At 37.2% G+C, this 21,767-nt stretch overlaps 1 protein-coding gene across 3 annotated transcripts in view; it reads right to left on the minus strand.

Moving 5' to 3' along the window:
• TOX2 (TOX high mobility group box family member 2) overlaps window positions 1–21,767 on the minus strand; it is a 259,168-nt gene that overhangs the window by 110,195 nt on the left and 127,206 nt on the right. For all 3 annotated transcript variants that reach the window (XM_063297236.1, XM_063297234.1, XM_063297235.1), the window contains one exon: window positions 11,270–11,515. In XM_063297236.1, coding sequence (XP_063153306.1) covers window positions 11,270–11,515 — 246 coding nt within the window. The remainder of the gene's footprint in view (window positions 1–11,269; window positions 11,516–21,767) is intronic.

Consider the following 21,767-nt stretch of genomic DNA (forward strand, 5'->3'; position numbering starts at 1 on the left):
AAAATTTTAAACATTCCCCCATGGTCCAACAATTTTATTGCAATGCTTATTTCCTTCAAGGAAAGGGAGCATATACATGATCATTATGAAACAACTATCCATCATGCATAAAGAAATGCAAAGAATCACTCTGTGGAACTCTCTGGAGAACATCCATCTGAGACCTGACATATGCCATCTGTTGTTGTAACCTAATTTGATCTAGCAAATCTACTGCCTGTCTCCCTGCTCCCAACCTTTCTGGAAGGTCTAATCTCTGGGGAGGAGGTAAGGTTGCTTGGTTTTAGAATTGTAGTAGGTAGGGATGAGTGTGGAAGATCATACTCATGCGGTAATTATATTTGAATAATAAATAATAATAAATAAATACTCAGATTCACACTGATTGCTCCCTGTAGGAAAGCTCTCCACTGTTAGGACCCTGCAACCAATTCTATTGAAAATGCCACCACTCCTTTCATCTGGAAGAAGCAATCCAGAAGAAAAAGCAAATGACAGGGATCCCACCCCACCCCTACCTCCAGAGCCTGGAGGAGAATGTCTCCTAACACTGTGTCTGACATGTCTGTAAAATAAAGGGAGGAGAGGTGTCAGGATGTCTGAGCAGCAGCTGAGAAGAAAAAAGGATTTTCAAGTCCTGCAATACTGTTTGCTCTTGAGTAGGGCTTTTGAACTTACATCCCTTTTTAGAAGCTGAAAAAGTGGTCTTGTATGCTCTGCAAAGTTAGAGATGAACTTTGAGTAAAAATTTGCAAAGCTCAGAGAATGCTGGACAACCTTTTCATTCACATTTTGTATGATGTTGTACTTTTATATTTGTTGTACTTCTGCAGGATCCATTTGTATGTTCTCTGTATATATCCAGTAACCCAAATAATCCAATTTAGGAAAGTCAAATGAACATTTTTCCAACTTAGCAAAAAAACCCCTTCTGTTTGCAGAGTCCCTAACAGTTCCCAGCTCCAGTGTACTAAATAACAGTGAAATTCAGCATGTTGCCCATATCTGCTTCCAACAAAGAAGCACAGATATTATAAATGCCATCTAGTAGAACATCTTGTGTATCAGGGCCAGGAAGGCTAATGTTATGGTCTTAAAAATAAACTTGAGTGGGCCCAGAATAATTTATCTGTTGTAATAGCTTTCAGTATCAGCAAGGCCTCAAGAAGAGAAAGAAATACATTATCATCTGTGGCTACACCTCAACTGGTGAACTTCCTCCTCACTTTGTTCCTTCATAATGAGAACTTGGTATATGCAGAGTATTTATAGAATGAAAGTTGCTTTTTTAACCAATACAGCAGGATGTGGTCAAAGGATTGGCTGCACTCCCTTTACTTTAACGAAAAGAACATTAACTTTCTTCACATCTCACAGTCACTGGGGATGAAAGGTTTCACAGGTGTAGAGCAGTAGCTAAAAGGTAGGATATAAATTTTTAGTTTTCTGGAAAATTTTGAAAGTTTCAGAAATTAACAAGACATTCAATTCCATTTAACACTCTTGCTGCACATCCTCCATTCACTTACCTGGGTTTACACAAGACTAAGTCATAGGAATAGGAATTGCAAAAATAATGTCTGATAGCTTGAACAAATTGGATATTTTGAACAAAATCTGACATGTGTTCATTCATGCATAATTCCTTTTCCATATAGTATAATTTTTTCCCATGTTGCATATGATTTTCACCTTAATTCATGACCCTCCAGAAGCTTATATCACAATCCTCTGAGTGCCTAACTTCTCACACTTGGATTAATTTTGATCAGTTCCAAAGACACTAACTGGGTCTACATTTTGCATTTCTTGAATAAATCATTGGCTGAGCTGAATGACATGCTAAATAAAATGTTTTAAAAAAGGAACACACTATGCCACAAACCATGAATCACATCATGCTAAGCAAAACCAAACAAAACACATTACGAATCAGCACAGAAGTCAGCAACTGGTGGTCTGCTAAGTTATTTAAGTATTCACCACTAATGGCCATGTTGATTAAGACTTCATATTTTAAAATTGCATGCCATGTTTTAACACTTAATGAAAGAAAACTGGTTTAGATCTACTTCTCTGCTAAAAGGGCAGAAAATGAAAATGATTGACTTGTTATTTAAATCTATTTCTACGTGTGTTGCAGCAAGTTCTAGAAATTTAGTGATGGCTCTGAGTGATCAGAGCCATCATTAAATTCAGAAAAAACAGTGAATGAAGCAACATTAGTTTACAGTTTCCACTTCTAGATTGTCATCATAAAGCACATTTTCTCAATTCACACCAAACCACAGATAAGCTTCCTTAACATAAATTTAACTTAAACATGCATTATCTTACTCTACATTTCCTATCTTTCCTTATGTGCAGCTTCATTTTAAGTCAGCAAGTAATTTTAACTTATTCTGTTACGGACTACTAGTATTTTGTTGAGATTTATTTCTGTGTTCTCATTATTTGGAAAATTAGCCACTGTTTCAATGGATTTTAATAACACCATTATACTGTAAGAATTTAGTCCTATTTTCATGTATTTCTAATTGCTTTCAGTTTCTATTCCCAATGAAACTATTTGAAAAGCTCAGGAATATACTACTTATAGTAGTATAAAAGTAATAAACTCCAACATCATGAAAAAAATTGACAAACAAAACAGAGGTTAAGATCAATTCTCTACATGTAGGTATGTTAACGTAAACAACTGCACATATGCATGTAGTTAAAGACTTCTTTCTGAAAACACTTACCATATCCAGCAAACAGTTACTTCTGTGCAGTTCAGTGAACTTCAGTTTAAGGCAGAATAATGCCTTAAGCAACACAGCTGGTAGTTAGAGGAATCAATTGATCTATTCCAAGTTTTACCAGTGCATTGGTTATTCATGCATTTATTTGTTCCTAAGCCTTTCTACGTTTAGGTCAGCTAGTGTATTTCCGTATGTTTCTTTCCATAAAAGAGGGACAGTTATTCTCTCTTCTTATATAAGAGTTATTGTGAGAATTATGTATTCATTAGTGTGTAATGTTCTGAAGATTCATCGGATAAGAGGCACAAATATGCAAAGTAATTTAACTATAAGGAAGTGCCAACACTCTAGGACAGCTTTCCCTACCAGGTGCCTTTCAGATATTTTGGGATTATTTATTTATTTGTTTGTTTATCAGACTCAAACAATGTGACCCTGGGCAGTATACAACAACAAAAAACAAACAATAAACCAACATATAGAATATATACATATAAAATACAAAATATACCAATGGTGACCAAGTACCTTAACACAACGTTCAACTGTCCCGTAATGTCTGGGGGAAAAGCCAGATCTTAACAGCCTTCCTAAAGGTGAGAAGAGTTGGGGCCTGTTTTGTATCAGGGAGGAGACTGTTCCAGAGAACAGGGGCAGCCACAGAAAAGGCATGCTTCCTAGGTCCCATAAGGTGGCAAAATTTAAAAGAGTGAACCTGGAGCATTCCCTCCCTGTGGGAACATGCAGGGCAGGGAGATGTTCTTGGGAGAAGGCAGTCCCTCAAGTGACCTGGTCCTATGCTATGTAGGGCTTTAAAGGTGATAACCAACACTTTGAATTGCACCAGGAAGCCTATTGGGAGCCAGTGAAGCTCACAGAATAGCAGTGTTACATGGGCATAATGAGATGGACCACCTGAAGCTTCCAGATGATCTTCAAGGACCACCTTATTATTAATTTAATTTATTTATTTATATGCCCCCCCCCGACTCCTAGCATCTCATGTAGAGCATGTTGGATGGTCCAATAGGCAAGTAACTAAGGCATGAGTGACCATGAGCAGGGTCTTCTACTCCAGGAATGGGCACTAGTACACAAGGCACAGTTGTGCAGAGACCTTATAGCTGCCACCTGCTTTTCTAGCAGGAACTGTGAGTCCAGGAGAATCCCAATTTCACACCAAGTCTGAAAAGGGTAGTGTCACTCCATCTACACCCAAAGATGGAAAGCCTCCAACTCCTGGATCTGGGGGTCTGAAAACCTACAACCATTCAGTCTTGGCAGGGTCGAGCCACAACCTATTCTTCCCCATCCAGACCTTTACAGCCTCCAGGCACTGGGAAAGAATCTTGACTATTTCACTTGGCTGGCCAGGGGCAGAAAGGTTTAGTTGGGCATCATCAGCATATTGATGATACCTCGCCTGACAAATGATCTCCCCCAGCAGTTTCATGTGGATATGGAAAAGAAGGTAGGAGGGGGTAAGGTCCTGAGACACCCCCACAAAGCAGGGGCCCAGGACTCAGCTGCTCTCCTCCCACCAACACCAACTGGAAACAGCTTCAGAGAAGAACCACTGCAGAATGGTACACCCCCCCCCCACAACGTTCTCAGCTGATCCAGAAGGATACCATAGTTAATGGTACTGAATGCCACCAAGAGATCAAGGACAACCAGGATGGATGCACCATCCCCACCCTGAGCTTGCCACAGGTCATCAACCAAAGTTGTCTCCATACTATACCCCAGTCTGAATCCTGACTGGAAAGATAATCCGCTTTCTCCAGGGCCCTCTGAAGGTGGAGGCTGACCACCTTCTCAAACCTTCCTTTAGAAGGGAAGGTTGGAGACTGGATGAAAATGTCCAGATCAGCTGGATCCAAGGATGGCCTCTTGAGGAGGGGGTGCACCACTGCCTCTTTCAGAGCCAGGAGCCTCTCTCAAAGATGCATTTGCCACCACATGGATCCACCCATATGTTCCCTCCCTGGCAGCCTTGACCAACCAGGCAGGGCATGGATCTAATACACAGGTGGTTGCATCTACAGCTCCGAGGATCCTGTCCACTTCCTTTGGACTAAAAGGCTCAGACTCTTCCCAGATAACATCACAAAACTGTGCCTCAGTCACCTCCATAGGACCTGCCAGCTGGAATCCAACTCAGAGAAAATCTGAGCAATTTTATCTACCAGATGTCAAGAATAATCCTCAAAGCGACCCCAAAGATGCTCCACCAATCCCTCCAGAAGATACTGGATCGCCCTGAACAGGGCTGCTAGCCAATACAGGACACAGTAAGGGCACAGAAATAAGCTTTTCTTGCCACCCTTATTGTCATAAGGTAGGCTCTAAAATAGGTTCTCACCTATGTCTGGTCTGATTTGCTTCTAGTTTTCCAGTGGCAGTCTGGGCATCTCTTTTGTTGCTTCATCCTCCTAAGGCTCTCTGAAAACTAGAGATCTGTTCCCAGAGAGAGTCTGCATAGGCACAATCTGATCTAAGGCTGCTGCTGCTACCTCATTCCAGGTGGCGACCAATGTCTCAGTCAAACCATGTATCAAAACCTCAGGAAAAACCCCAAACTCTCTCTGAAACCCAATGGGTTCCATTAAGTGCTTTAGGTGGGCTGATCAAATAGGCCCTGCCTCAAATAGGAGTGGGGAGGATGCTATGGTAAACTCCAGAGATACCAGGTAGTGATCTGTTTGTGATAAGGGACAGATGGCAACATCCCCCAATTCCAGATCACATAGCCACCACCCTGAAATAAAAGCCAGATCCAATGTGTGCCCCCTGTCCCTGTGGATCAGCCCCACAATAAGCTGGTAAGGTCCATGGTTGTCATGGAGGCTATGAACTCCCAAACTGCCTCCAAGCCCAACCCCAAGAATGGCAGATTGAAATCCCCCAGGACCATAATTCTGGGAAACTCTATCACCAGCCCAAGACGGCTTTGAGCTGAGCAGGCAGGGAGGCTGCTATGTAGCAGGAAGGCTGGTACAATAGCAGAACTCCCCACTGATCCTTCAGGCCCAGCCTCACAAGTCAGGTCTTACATTCAGCTACTTGCGGGGCGGTGCACCTGACAACCTTTATCATCTTCTAAGAGACAATAGTAACCCCACCCCACCCCTGGAATCACAGCTGGTGTCACACCCCAAACCCCTCTGGGCACATTTTAGCAAGAGGCACTCCCCACTCTTTACCCAACCATGTCTCAGTAATACACACCAGGGTGGCCCTCTCCACCAGGATCAAATCCTGGATGAGGTAAGCTTTATTAGAGGCCAACCTGACATTAAACAGCACCAGGTGGAGTCCAGAGCCACCTAAGGTTCAATAACTAGTAATCAGGGATGTAGGCAGAGGGGTGGAGCATAGGACATCACTCCTACACTCCCTGTGTGCAGCCCATCCTCTGCCTCCTACTATAGCTCGCTTTACAACTTCTAGAATTCCAAGTCAGCAGACACGATAACTATGGTACCGAGGAATTTTCAGAATAAAATTCTGAAGATTTGGAGGTACCAGGTTGGTAGCATACCTAGCAGCACCTCCTTATAATCCCAAAAGAGGATGCAGTCCACCTCTTGTACTACAATGTTCATCAACTATCCATTGGTTACCTATGCCAAACCAAAACTCTTCCTAGTTTTAGTAGGAAAGCAGGAGGGGTGTAGCAATAGGCAGAAGCCTTGGCTATATTGTTCCTCACAGCTCCAGAACTGTTAAAATCTATCAAACCTATGAAATCCTATGAAAGGAAGTACCCTAAGATTTCAGCCAGCTGAAAATTGTTATGTTATGCTTAGCAGATATATTTATTTCAAACACAAATTTTTGAAATAGAATAAGCTCTAAGAGGAAATGCTTCATTTTATATCATACAACCTACTGCACACACAAATATACAGGTATACAAACATTAACAGATCTATCTATATTTTGGACTGTGCAGTGTACATTTATTGGTAAAAGGTAAGACACTCTCTTTGGATGGCATGATGCTACCTTGCTTAGGAAATACGTTTCAACATATTAAGCATTTAAACATTTTTGGAGGAAAAGACTGTGATAATAAAACAAGGCAAATGTATGGTGATATTATATAATGAAGTATGGCTGCTCTTCAAAAGTGCCTGGAAACTGCAATTGATGCAAAATGTAGAAGCCAGATTGTTCGGCTGTTATGAAAAATGTATCTCATTCCTGGGGAAGTAGAAAGTGTGAGAAAGAAACTCAAAACAGGTCTGCCTTGACTGTGGTAGGCATAATTTGAAGTAGAGATAGCCTTATATAGTCTTCTAAGGTTCTGTTACAATGCCCTAACCCAGTGTTTCTCAACTCTGGCAACTTTAAGATGTGTGGACTTCAGCTCCCAGAATTCCCAAGCCAGCAACCTCTAGACCAATGAGGACTTCATGCTGGCTGGAGAATTCTGGGAGTTGAAGTCCACACATCTTAAAGTTGCCAAGTTTGAGAAACACTGCCCTAACCACTTTAAAGTACATTCCAAGACTCTTAATGACTCCTGTTTCCTGACCTTGCCTACTCTGAAAGGCTGACAACTGTTGACCAGTTCATGGTACAGGGTACAATTCTAAAAGGTAGGTGATGCCCCTACTTAAAAGATATGCCAATTTTCCAATTGTGTATCACACAATTGTTTAAGGTGCTGGTGTTAACCTTTTAGGACACCTGGTTTAGAGTCTGATTCTCTGCGGCAATGCCTCTTCCATTATAAATCTGCTTGGTTATTTAGATCAGTAATGGTGACCCTTCTGAATATGTTTCTACTACCAGATGCTCAAGTACCAGGTATGCAGGAATAAGTCTTCTCCCAAATGGCTCCCAGACCACAGAATGTGCAAAAATGTGTTTAGCACTCTCCCTGTATTGAAGAAGATGCTAAATCTTTCACCGACCTTTTAATTATTAATCATTTTAATGATTGAGTTTAATTTTGATTTTAATCATGTATTGATTTTTTTATACTTCAGTTTTTAATTGTTGTAAGCTGTCTTGAGTAAAACAAATAGAAAGAGAGGGTATAAATGTAATAACAGATAAAATATATATCACATTAATGCCACTTGGAGAATTTCCAGGTACATTACTGGGAGAGATGTTACCTAGCCTACATATGGTGCAAATACTAGGAGTGAATGGCTGATTTACTATGACACGACATTTAATCAGAAATTGAAATGTTAATGGTTTGGAAAAAGATATTTGACAGAAAGAGAGAAAAATTATTTTGGCCTTAAAATAGAAAGACAATTTTCTTCCCTAACACCCACTTTGCAGCTGAAAACCTTAGGGATATATCAACATTCCAGATGCACCATTTAAAATAAAACACTCTCCACTGACAATCAGCTGGGAAACTTGGAGTTCCCCAGATTTCTTTTCGATTTTCATTTTCATTACAAGGGGGAAACAAATCTTAATATCCCTATTCTACGCTTACAGCACACTAAGCCCTCTTCTTATCTTCTTGCAGCTCAATTCTGATTTATTGTCATGATGCTGCATTTGTAAAACAGAACCATAAAATACAGAACATTTCCCAAGGACTATTCCAAAATAAAGTATTTCATATGTGTGGAAGATGCTTAATAAATCCCATTCTCCTCATTTCTTTGGATATTTTAGAAACTGATTTATAAGTGCAATATCTTTTCTCAAAAATGAGACAATCAACATAGGATAAAATTATCACGTTATGAAAATAGGGGTCAGGCATTGGGTCTGCACTTTAAATTAAACCGAGAGGAAAATATCTTTCATACGAAATTGACTCTTTTGTCTCAGAAATGAATGGTTTAATCAACTCAGCTGAAGAGGAGACTAAAGTAATGTTTGATTTCATACAAAGGTATCGGTTGAGTTGGAGATGGCCATAACAGAGCAAGTATTGGCTGAATTCCTTCAATTAAACACAAATAAATTGAGCCTCTGAAAATGTAGGGGATTTTAGTGAAGGGGTAGGATTCTCCCAGTTCATACATTATTATTTATTGCTATTTTTTCAAGCAATTTGCCTCTTCCTATTTCTCTTTCCAGGAACCCCCTGAACACTTCCCCCTCTCAACAATAGCCTATAATAGGTGAAGCATTTTTCCAAAATATGGTCTGTAAAGATGAGATAGATAGATAGTAAAAAATTTAAATAATTTGCCTTTTTGATTTCAACAAGTCAAATGTTGGATTCTGCTACTCATTTATTTATTTATTTATTTATTTGTCCAATTTTTCCCCACCCATCTCCTCCCTTCGGGGGTCTCTGGGCAGTTTCTGAATGGTAGTTTCTGATATGGTGAATTTGGTTACTACAACCATCTATATTTCAGCTTTACATACTATGGTTTACTATAAACCTGAACAGTTGAACAATTCTAAAAGGTAGGTTAGGCTGAGAGATAAGATTTCCCAATACCAGCCAGTAAAGCCAAAGTTTCCCATACCATGACTAATATACAACTATTATACTATTTTGATCAGCATATGTTATTTTTTTAGGTGCTAGTTTTATTTATCATTTAACTATAAGACAGTTTAGAATTATTTTATGCGGGGCTATTTTGCTACTGTATTTCTCCCCATTTCTATAATATTATTTTATTATAAATAATTAGCTTTCTTTCTTTATTATTAGTTACCAAATAATAAGGAAGTGGAATATAAATGTTTAAAATAAACAAATGATGCATTCAAGTTAGTCAGATTCTCAGAAGCCAATAATCATTCACTTTTCTCAAACTATAATTTTCATATTGCTTATAAAGCCATGACTAAAGTTGATATAGCATGTATTTTTTCTCATCTTAGCTCTGGACAAGCTCTTTAAACAGTTCTGTTCCATATCTTTTTATTTATTTATTTAACAAATTATTCCTGTGCTGCTATTTTATGCAAAAGAGTAACATCTAATCCAAAGGTGTTATTTTACAGTAATCCAAACATTTTATTTTAGGCTACTTTGAATATACAATAGGCCAGCAGATTGGGATATTGAGTTTGCTTCTTCAGCATTTCAATTACTGCCAATTTACCCTGATTCTATTTTGCATTCCCCAGCAGAAAAAAACTTGATGGAAGTTGGTACAGTGAAGGGACTGGGGGTGGGGATGAACAGATCCTAATCTGTTCTTATGGCCTGATTTCTTTCTGTTTTCTCAATGTTCTTCTTTTTACTATTTCTAGGCTATTCTGCTGAGCTACTTCACTGATAGAAAGTGACCTTATAATACCTTATAAGAATAGGAAAGAGAAAAAAATAAATTAAAAGTTCTCTAAATTAAAATTATTTGTATGGCATTTTCCAAATATCAGGTTAATTATCCAACATAGAGCATATCCTTTAAGCTACAGAGGAAGTTCACTTTCATAATCATAAAGTAACTTAGATTAATGTGATGGTATAAATATATATAATAGCCAGTATAGTGCAGTGATTAAGGAACAAGGAGACCCAAGTTCTAGTCCTGCCTTAGATATGGAAGCTGGCTGAGTGATTTTGGGCCAGTCACTCTTTTTCAGCCCTAGACTGAAACTGAAAAAATCTACCTACCAATTAGCACTGGACTAACATGATAGAGTTCAGTCCATAACCTTCAATAGAGGGGCCTTCAGCTAGGAGTGGATTGAATCATCATCATCATCCCCATTAAATGTAACTTCAAAGAAGCAAACTGGGAAAGATCTCTCTTTCTGCCAGTTAAACCAAAGCAGCCAAGAAAAATATGAGCTCCCACCAAAAATCAATATTTATGGCATTATATACAAAAAGAACAAAACAAACCACACGAAGGCATCTTGGCTTTTAGCAAGACTTTTGTTTTGGTGTTTAAAGGCACAAAATTACATGGAAAAGACTGTTATGTATGATTGTGCAAATGGCTTCAGAAAAGTCAATTAGACCCCTCAAATTATTATTTTTTTATGATTCACCTTCAATTACCATAAAACATGCTCAGTTATGATTTACTCAAAATAAAGAGGAATTTCCTGACTGTCACTGGAGGCTGTCAACCAAAGGTTGGACAGACATTCATCTGGGAAAGTATGAGAATTCCTGCTCTGGGTTGGACTAAAAGAACCCCAAGGTTCCTTCTAACCTTATGATTCTATAAATATGCGACATAATTTTCATACCTTCATTATGAACATTCAAAATAATAAAAAGTTTTATTTGTATGTATGTTGCTGATAGGTTTTGTTAGCAAAACAATATGCAAGATCACAGATTAATAAAAATCTCTGAGTCAGCAAGACAGAAATACCCAGTTACTCAACACTGGTGCTTAAAATAAGCCATGAGCTCTGCACAGAATTAAAAACCTCCATTTGTCATAGTAAAGAATATCTTGAATTTTAAAAACTATAAAACCCAAAGCAGATTTTTATCTTAGAAATAAGTAGACATTTATCTCATCTCAGCTAAATTATATTCTATTATATCTGGGATCATCATATGGAATGCTAGAGGTATACAAAGTAAGGCACAAAAAAAAATTACTCACGGTAGGTAGCTGACTAGACAGGAGGTGCCCATCTTGGCTCAACATATTAGACACCATGATAGCAGGAAGATCCATATTCTGGTAGGAATATGCTGGTATCAGGCTATTTGGAGGGAGACTGTGGCACAGTGAATGATATCCAGTTTCATGGTCCACCAAGTGAAGGAGGGATGGATCTGGGAGATTAGGAGGAGTAATAGGAGGGATTTCATAATCTTCATTATTCTCATTCTGACCATTGTATGTCTAAAATAAAAATATAACAAAAGTTAGTTTGACAATTTCTCACATTTTTTAAAAAAACCTTATACTTGTTTCTGCAAAAGCTATTTAGCACTGGACAAAATCTACTTAATTTTTTCCAGTCAAAGCGAATATTTTTTCCATTAAATACTGTCTTGAATATTGCAGAATTTCAGTTCCTTCAATGCAATGACTGCATATTTGAGATACATCTATAATAATGTAAGGAACTATATTATATGAGTGAGTTAAAATGTGCTGTTGACTGTTACTGGTCCTTAAAATATAAATTATGATACACAATAATGTATCTATTGTAACAATTTAATATAATAATTTGTTTACTAAATAATAATATCATAATTTAAACCATAATACTCCTCTTTATGAGGAGTGAAATATATGACTGGTGATGCAGAATGTTTAACTTTAAGTAATGGTGTATTTTAAGGCTCCCTGTTCTTTGACTCTGTCACATAAAACTGCTGAGGTCTGGAAAAGGTTTGAGCAAGAATTCCAAATCCTTGTGGTAACCAATGAGTTGTGTCATACTTCAGAAAATGTTACGGTTTTTTCATCTGAATGTGGCAGTTCTTGATGCTCTGAACCAGCAGAATACTTTTGAGCTGTTTGCTGAAGAAAGAGTTAATTCTGAGTTATGTAATTCAAGTTGAGTGGTCTTATAGAATCCAAACTAGCTTCTTACGTTTTCAGATGAGTACCTCCTTTTTATGGATTACGATAAGGCCAGACATGTAGACAGAGGATAAAAGATATTGACTAACAATTGGAGGTGAGTAGGATCCCATGCAACAGCAGAACCTAGATCCACCAGGTATAATAGCAACCACTAGAAAAGAGACAAAAATGGAGGGGAGGGGAGGGGAGGACCACTAGGGAAACCTGCAGAGGGAGGAATTATACCAAATTGGCTTCAGAAGTTTGAGCAATTGGCCAGTAGGTTAGCTGAATCACTTGATACTAAATTGACAGCTTTTGAAAAAAGAATGGATAAAAGACTTGTAAAGATGAAAGAAGAGATAAAAGAAGAAGAAGATGGAAATCTCTCTAAAACAAGTGTCTGGAGATGTGACAAAGTGGAAATTTTGGAGACCAAGACACAAGTTATAGACAGAGAGTTGGAAACAGAACTAGATAATCGGGGTCTACTGAAATTGAGAGAGAAGGAATTTTGTTTGAGATTTAGAACAATCCCAGAGGATTCTGGTGAAGGTATTAGAGAAAAGATTACTAAAGCTTTAGCAAATGTTTTGGATTGGGATGAGGAGGATACAGAGGCAGAAATCAATAAAGTATATAGAATAAACACAAGATTTGAAAGAATAAGAAAGGTTCCAAGGGATGTTTTGGTGCATTGTGTCAGGAAGAAGACAAGGGATCAAGTTTTGCAGCAGCATTTTAATGTAAGACTGAAGATTGATAATACAGATGTAGTTGTTCTTAAAAAAAATCCTATTAGAATTTTGCATAGGAGAAAAGAGTATTCTTTTTTGACTCAGAGATTAAAGCAGAAAAAGATTCCATTTCGATGGGACAAATTGGAACGTGTGGTTTTTACTTTTAAACAGCAGAGATTTTGACTGAATTCTGTCCAGAAGGTGACGGAATTTCTAGAAAAATTTAAAGAGGAATTGGAGGAGATTCAAATGGAGATGTCAGAGGAGACTACACAAAAACTCCAACAGGTGCAACACAAAACAGAAAGGGATGATACTGAACTGGATGCTACAGGTATTCATTTTTCTATATTTTTGGCCTTATTATGGATTACAAATGCTTAACATGGAATATAAATGGAGCAAATGCTCCCCAAAAGATTAAAAAAATCATTATTTGAAAAAAACAAAACAAGATATAATCTGCCTACAAGAGTCATATTAGAAAAAAGGACATAAAGTATTTGAATTATAAAAATTTGGGTGAAGATTTATTTCAGCAGGGAAGAAGAGAAGAGAAGAGAAGAGAAGAGAAGAGAAGAGAAGAGAAGAGAAGAGAAGAGAAGAGAAGAGAAGAGAAGCAATTATTTTGCATATAAATCCCCAACTAAAACCAGAACTTGTACTAACTGATGAGCATGGTAGGTTAGTTGGGGTGGAAGTTAATTTACATGGGACTAAGACTTTAATACTGGGACTTTATGTCCCAAATGAGGACATGATTTGGATTTCAATGAACTTGGCCACTAGGGTTTCTAAAGTAGAGATCTTACCAAATCTTTTTTCAGATCATAGCCCTGTGAGTTTGGTTTACAAAAAAAAATCTAGTTCTTTTATATGGAGACTAAACAAAATGTTGCTACAGAACAAAGTAATAGTGCAGGATTGCAAAAAGAAATTAAAATAATTTTTTGAAAATAATTTGGTAAAGGCACTGATTTAAGAACGGTTTGGGATGCAAGTAAAGCTTTTATTAGAGGTTATTTTATACAACATAATAGTGAACTCAACAAGAAGAGTCAAGAGAAAACACAAGCTATTTTGTATTAAAGGTAAAGGTTTCCCTTGACGTAAAGTCCAGTCGAATCCGACTCTAGGGGGCGGTGCTCATCTCCGTTTCTAAGCCTTGGAGCCGGCGTTGTCATAGACACTTCCGGGTCATGTGGCCAGCATGACGACTCGGAACACTGTTACCTTCCCGCCGAAGCGGTACCTATTGATCTACTCACATTTGCATGTTTTCGAACTGCTAGGTGAGCAGGAGCTGGGACGAGCAACGGGAGCTCACCCCGCCGCGCGGTTTCGAACCGCCGACCTTCCGATCGACAGCTCAGCGGTTTAACCCGCAGCGCCACCGCGTCCTTTATCTATTTTGTATTAGATAAAGAAAAAAGAAGAATTAAAGAAATTTCAGAGAAGTATTTCTCAACAAATTAAGCTTTTACAACAACAATTATCTATGTTAACAGTAAGAGAAATGGAAATAAAAATGAATTATGTAAAGAAAAAAAATTAAGTTTGCAGATAAACCAGGGAAGTGGCTGGGATATAAATTACAAAAAGAAAAAGAAAAGAAAATGATGTTGAAATTACAAGAGGGAGATACTGTATTAATGGACGAGGACATACAAAAAGCATTTCATCAATATAGCATCTCTCTAGAGAAAATAGATGAATTCTAAAGAAACAGAATTTACCAAGGATTACAGAGGAACAAAGACTGATTACAAACGGACCTATTACAATAAGGGACGTTTCTGAAGCTATAAAAAAAGATTAAACTAGGAAAGGTGTCTGGATCAGATGGATTATCAGGTTCTTATTATAAATGTCTTGAAGATGAACTTCTACAACCTTTACAAAATACAATGAACTCTATCCTACATGAAGGAAAGATACCAGAGAGTTGGAAAGAGGCCAATATAGCACTAATACATAAAGAGGGTCAAGATTTGACTTTAACAAGAACCTATAGGCTGATATCATCATTGAATAATGACTACAAGTTGTTCACAATGATTCCAGCTGATAGACTGAAAATAATTTGCAAGAATTTATTCATAGGTTTTTACCTAAAAGACAGTTAAAGGAAAATGTTAGAAATGTGTTGGACTTTTAAAAATATTTTGGAAGATATTAATTCTGGAGAGAACTTTATAACATAGGATAAGATCAAATTAGAGCCTCATGTGGTGCAGAGTGGTAGGCAGCAATATTGCAACCGAAACACTCCCCACGACCCGAGTTTGATCCCAGCAGAAGCTGGATTCTCGGGTAGCTGGCTCAGGTCAACTCAGCCTTCCATCCTTCCGAGGTCAGTAAAATGAGTACCCAGCTTGGTGGGAAGGTGACGACTGGGGAAGGCAATGGCAAACCACCCCGCTATAGTCTGCCAAGGAAATGTCATGAAAGCGGTGTCCCTCCAAAGGGTCAGACATGACTTGGTGCTTGCACAGGGGACCTTTCAACTTTCACACCAAGATCGAATTACACCTCAAATAAAGCACAAATGATTGTTAATGGAGATCTAATAAAACACTGTGAGATACAAAAAGGAACAGGACAGGGATGGCCACTGTCTCTTCTCTTGTTTATTTTGGTTCTTGAAATACTGAATAGAGATATAAGACAAGATGAGAAGATTGTGGAAGTAAAGATTAAAAAAGAAACTTATAAGTTAAGGGCTTTTGCAGATGACTTGAAGTTGGTTCTGGAAGATACTTTAAATATTAATGGGCAAATTAAAAGAATTTGGTGCATTAGCAGGTTTCAAGATTATTAATCTTCATCTTCTGTTTATTAAAGACAAAGATGTTAACCAAAAAGATCAAACAGAAATGATGAAAAAAACAGGTTTCACGACTGAGAAGAAGTTAAAATATCTGGGTATCACTATGACAAATATGAACTGTGTGTTATTTCAAAATAACTATGTTAAGACATAGAATGAAGTTTAAAAAGACCACTTAAGATGGGAGAAACTACAACTGTCATTGCTGGGGAGAATTTCTGTGATAAAAATGAATGTCTGGCCTAGAATGATGTTTTTGTTTCAGACAATACCTGTTTTCACAACTGACACACCATTTAAACAGTGGCAAAAAGATATATCTAAATTTGTGTGGCAGGGGAAAAAAACCATGAGTTAAATATAAGGTGTTACAAGATGCAAAGGAAAGAGGAGGATTGGGTCTACCTGATTTGAAATTGTATTTTGCAGCTTGCTGTTTGGTTTGGATGAAAGAGTGGGTGCTGCAGAGAAATAGAAGACTTTTGGAGTTAGAAGAACATGACCTGAGATTTGGGTGGCATGGATATTTGTGATACGATAAAGTTAAGGTTAATGTGGATTTTAAAAATCATTATGTTAGACATGCCATATTGAGAATATGGAATAGATACAAACCCAGGTTGTGCCCGAAAACACCTTTGAGGCTTTCAGCACAAGAACCATTTTATAGACGAGAAATAATAGGCAAATACAAATGGCTAACTTATCATGAGATGCTAGAATTTTGTTAAGAGGAATATAAAATAAAAATCAAGAGAAGAATTGGTGGCAGAGGGATATGGTTGTCAATGGTTCTCTTATTTATAATTATTAGAAAGATTTAAAGTAGACAAAAGAATTTATAGTTTTGAACGTTGTAAGACTGAGTGTGAAGTAGAATTGTGTACAAATGATGAACATGTAATTGCTAAAATTTATAAACTTTTATTAAAATTTGAAACAGAAAAAGTAAAAGAATGTATGATAAAATGGGCTAAAAAGTTGGTTCTAATATATATATGGACTATGTTACAATCTTAAAGAGATTTTTTTAAAAATGATGTACTATTGGTAAATGTCACCAGAGAAATTGTCTAGAATATATAAAGGCACTTCAAATTTATATTGGAAATGTGAGCAACAAGAAGGGACATTTTATCATGTTTGGTGAATGTGTAAAAAAGCTAGAAAATTCTGGATTGAAGTACACACACTGATTCAGGGGATTTTCAAGATTAATATGCAATTGAGACCAGAGGTGTTTCTTTTGGGATTGATGAACAAACAGTTGGAAAAACATCATGGAACTTTGTTTTTGTACATAATCACTGCAGCAAGATTATTGTATGCATAAAGATGGAAACATATGGCACTACCCACAACGGAGAAATGGTTGGTGAAGATGATGGAATTTGCTGAGAGGGCTAAACTGACTTCTTTGATCAAAGAAAAGACAGTATCTATGTTTATGTCATGTTCACTGTTTCAATGTATAGTATACATCGTAACGTTTCACATGCCATGGCGCTGATGCGTGTTTCTGTTTGGGAGGGAGCTGCTGTGAAACCTTGTGCCAAGCTCTGTATCTAGGTTCATGTCAATGGAATGTGTTTGGGTTATGTTCTCTGTTCAAGGACTTTTCCCACAGACCATCAGAAACCATTAGGAGCACCTGGGATTGTGAACTTGGGAGATTCTACGGGGGGAGGGATCTCATTTACACCGAGGGTTTTTAGTTTGCATTTGGCGCGCTTTTATCATTCTCAGCTTTATGTAATGGTTGCCTATTCTAAAACACTATCAGACTCATGAGCTGACTGGAAACCCCTTATGGACTTTTTGCATAAAACAGAAAAAAGTAATTTATGATTTATGGTTTTAATTATTAGGCAGGATTATAGAAAGAGGAGAGTTATGTTGTAACCATAGAGTAAGAGATAAATTTAAGATTGTACTTATAATGCTGTAAAGAAGATCGGAAACTACTTCTTTGTAAATTTTTTCTTTCTTTTCTATTTTTCTTTCACTTTCCCCCCCTTTCTTGTACTTCTAGCTTTCTCTTTGATTTCTTTTTTTCCTTTTTCCTTTTTCCTTTATATTAGTTTGTATTAGTTTTTATCTTCCTTTTTAAAAATCTTTAATAAAAATTATATATATAATTATTTTATATATATAGAATAATGATGTAAAGGTTAATAAACGTATGTGGGAGAAAGCTAAAGAAACAAACAAAATTAATTTATAAACCTGCACCTTTATGTTGTTCTTCTGCATACTGCTTTTCAATAGATAACTTTGTAATATTCTGTCTTTTTGGATATTACTCCCCTTGTTCAATAGAAGAAAATTTATTATGACAGAACTATTTCCACTATTAAATGTGAATGAAGAATGGGGACATATAGTGTACTATCTATAAATAATAAAATAATAATAGTAACAAGGACAGTTGTTCCAGATTCTTTTGAGATTAAGAGTGATAGAATTTGTGTAGCAGGAATTGAAAGCAATAGAAATTAATACTGTTTATAATGTATTCAAAGAATTCAGATCATTCATTGATAGAATTGTCATCAGATATATAGAATACTGATAAAGAGCAACCAAACATCTTAGTAAAATAACTAGTTTAAGAAGATCTACACATAACTCTGTCAGTGCTTGCCATGATGGATAAATCATGCAACAATAAATAGTGATAAGGTCACACAAAGAAGGAACATTTTATCGTATGTGGTGGTTATGTAAAAAGACTCAACGATATTGGAAAGAAATACACCAAGACATTCAGAAAATTCTGAAAACAACATTTGAATTAAAACCACAAATATTTTTATTAGCTATGATTCCAGAGAATATAAATGAAAAACATCACAATTTATTAAGAGAAAGTTCCTTGACAGAATTCTCAATCTTTTTTCTGGAATAATGAATCAAAGTTCCTCTTTGTATAAAACACTAACTAATCTAATGTTCTTTGTTTTCAGAAATGAGCTATTATTCAATAGTCAGTTTATAAACAGAACAGAGTAGCAGAGAGACATGAGGGGAACAGCACAAGTTATATCTAACAATTCCAATTTCTACCTTCCTGAAATATCCTAAATCTCTCTTTACTAGCATCTCACCAAAAGTGACATTTTCACACGTACTGATGATGCACATTAAAAAGTCAGTTCATTCCCCCTGAAGTCAGTGAGGAAACATCCAGTGAGTTGGATCAATGCATTGGTTTATGAATCTGCACTAGTACTGGAGCTTTATGTAAAGTCAGTAATTTTCAGGTTGAAACTTGCTAGCTCTGTTCTCAAAATGGTCTATCATCCGTGTTATTTTCATCCCATTTTGGGGGGAAAAAAAGTAACTGAATGCTGATGCTTTCCCCCTGTAGGATTCATCTTCTTTACAAATCAAATCTCAAAGCAGTTTAAATTCAATCAGTCTGCCTTAAAATCTCAAATTGAATCATGCCATTTCTCACAGGCCTGGTGCTTAATATCTTTGATTTAAGATAGTTGGTAGTTAATTTTCTTAATCCACTAGAATGAGTAAAACTACATGAAATATGTCTGATAGATACATGCATTTATTTTTTAACTGGTATCTACCAATCTATAATATACTAGTCAGCTCTTGAAAACTATCAAATGAAAACAGCGAAACATTTGTGAGTATTGCTATCACTTCCTTGTTCTGATCCTATTGCCTGCTATCATAATTGTATGGCACATATATAGTAAGGAGAAGCACAGATCATTGAGCACTACTATCACCACAGCAAAATGACATAAGGAATCTAGACAAGCTAATCAAAATACTTCTAGTGGGAACAGGAATAAATTCAAAGGTATCACTGCTTGGTTGGACTTAAATGTACAAGGCACACAGGGCTGCCTTTAACAACAACGAACATCTATTAAGGTATTTAGGCCAGATAATACTCAACAGAAACACATACACCTAAAATTCTTGCTAAGACTAAAAAGTAGGCATAAAATACAATAAAATTACATAAAAATAAAATTAATATAACAATAATACAAAGTAACAGTAGCAATCACCAAGATTATAACTAATCTTCATTCAAGGTGGAAATAGAACAAATAGAGGCACAAAATCAGACAACCTGGAAAGATACATCAGAGTCCTGACTAGATAGAAGAAGTGATAGATAAGCATCATGCTCTCTACCAAGATAGTTCTTTAAACTGGGATAGATGAAAGTCTTCCAAGATTCCCTGTAAAGAGAGCAACAAAGGAGCATGTGGCTTATGGATTCCACAGAATCGCCCCCATAAATGCTGGGCATAAATGCTGTTGAAGAGGGATGTTTTTAATGCCCCCACAGGACTGTGGGGAGTAGTCCATCCAACCTGGCCAAGGTGAAGGCCCAACAAAATTTCAGAGTTAGAATGGAGGAGAGATATGATGACGGAACATGCCAATTTGAGAACAATCCACAAACTGTGGGGCTGGATACTAGGCTTAGACTAGTTTGGAAATCAATATCCCATATGAGTTGCTTAAGATGATTCCTCGCATTTTCAAACCCTAATGGGCAGAGGCTCTCCAGAAAGAGACCTAAAGACTAGAGTTTGTGGTTAGCTCTATTAGCCATGTTGAATTAAAATGGTCTCTGAAAACCAGTGGAGCCAGGGAAAATTCGACCTACAAGGAAAAAATTATAATGTTAACCAGAACTTAATGAGATAGTACCAGGCTCTGGCAACCATGGAAACTCAACCCATTTCTAACTGTTAAGGCAGCATTCTTGATGCATCTTAGACAGCTTCAAGAATATCAGAAGAGCAAATATGAACACCATAAAGAAGCTGAGAAATAACCTTAGCAAGAAAGACCTTGCAGGCTGAAGGAATAAAACGTGCCCCCTTTGAATGAAAGACTCTCCAGACAGTTGAGGACCAATGTTGGGCCTAATAAGAAAAATGTGTGCTCCAAGATAAGGAAGCCTGAAATTGCATCTCAATATATTTATAAGTATGCACTTGATCTATTGGGGTCCCATTAATTTGCTATTTATGCATCCTATAACTGTGTGGTGCAAAAAATAGCATTTTAGTTTTTTGATAATTTATTACAAGTTGCTGTTTTAGGCAAAAGGAAGCCAATTACTTCAATACCTTTCTCCTTTCCATTTGGGAGACAGACAAAATTACTATGTTGTCTGCATATAACAAAGCTGGAATTACACACACTGCTAACGTTGGAGAGTGATGATCAAGAGTTGAGGACTCACCTCCTGAGTGAGAGGCAGGAGGTGAGGGGGAGTGAATGAGATGCCCCTGGCCGACCAGTGAGAGAGGCCGAACAGGGAGCATTGTGACTGAAGAGTGAATGACTGAAGAGTGAATGGGTGGGTGATAGCTGGGCCCGGACGGCACCGAGAGCGTGAAATGGTGTGCCGGAGGGCCTGCCATTGCCATCGGGCTTGGGGCAGGGAGGAGAATAATCATATTTGGGGTTGGCTAGTGCCTTGAAGTGCCCCTCCTACTCAAGGACTGAATGAGACCATAGCCATCGGGATTTTATTATACTTGGTAGTTTTTAAAATTGTTTTTAGTCTATATTTTATATTGGATTTTTACTGTATAGTTATTGTTTTATGCTGTAAACCGCCCAAAGTCCCTCCATCCAGAGGAGATGAGCAGTGACAAATTTGATAAATAAATAAAATAAATAAATAAAAAAGATGTCAGAGCCTTAATTATTGAATTATCTACAGATTCAGGGCTAGAATGTACCCTTGCCTTACCCCTATTTGGATGGAAACAGCTCCAGAAAAATACCCTTAGGGGAAATACCTGACTCCCAATGAGGTGTTAGAATAAAGTGTCTGGATAAGAAGGAACAATCTTTTATCCACTGAGGATCCTATAATTTTTCCCATAGCCTCTCCCTGGGAATCAAATCAAAAGCTGATTTGAAACCCACAAAGGGTGCAAAAAGGGATCCTTTGGGCTATGTATTTTTCAGCTAAATGGAGTAGGACCACATAGTCATCCAATGT

Source organism: Candoia aspera, chromosome 3 (assembly GCF_035149785.1).
Source record: "Candoia aspera isolate rCanAsp1 chromosome 3, rCanAsp1.hap2, whole genome shotgun sequence".
Lineage (NCBI taxonomy): Eukaryota > Metazoa > Chordata > Lepidosauria > Squamata > Boidae > Candoia > Candoia aspera.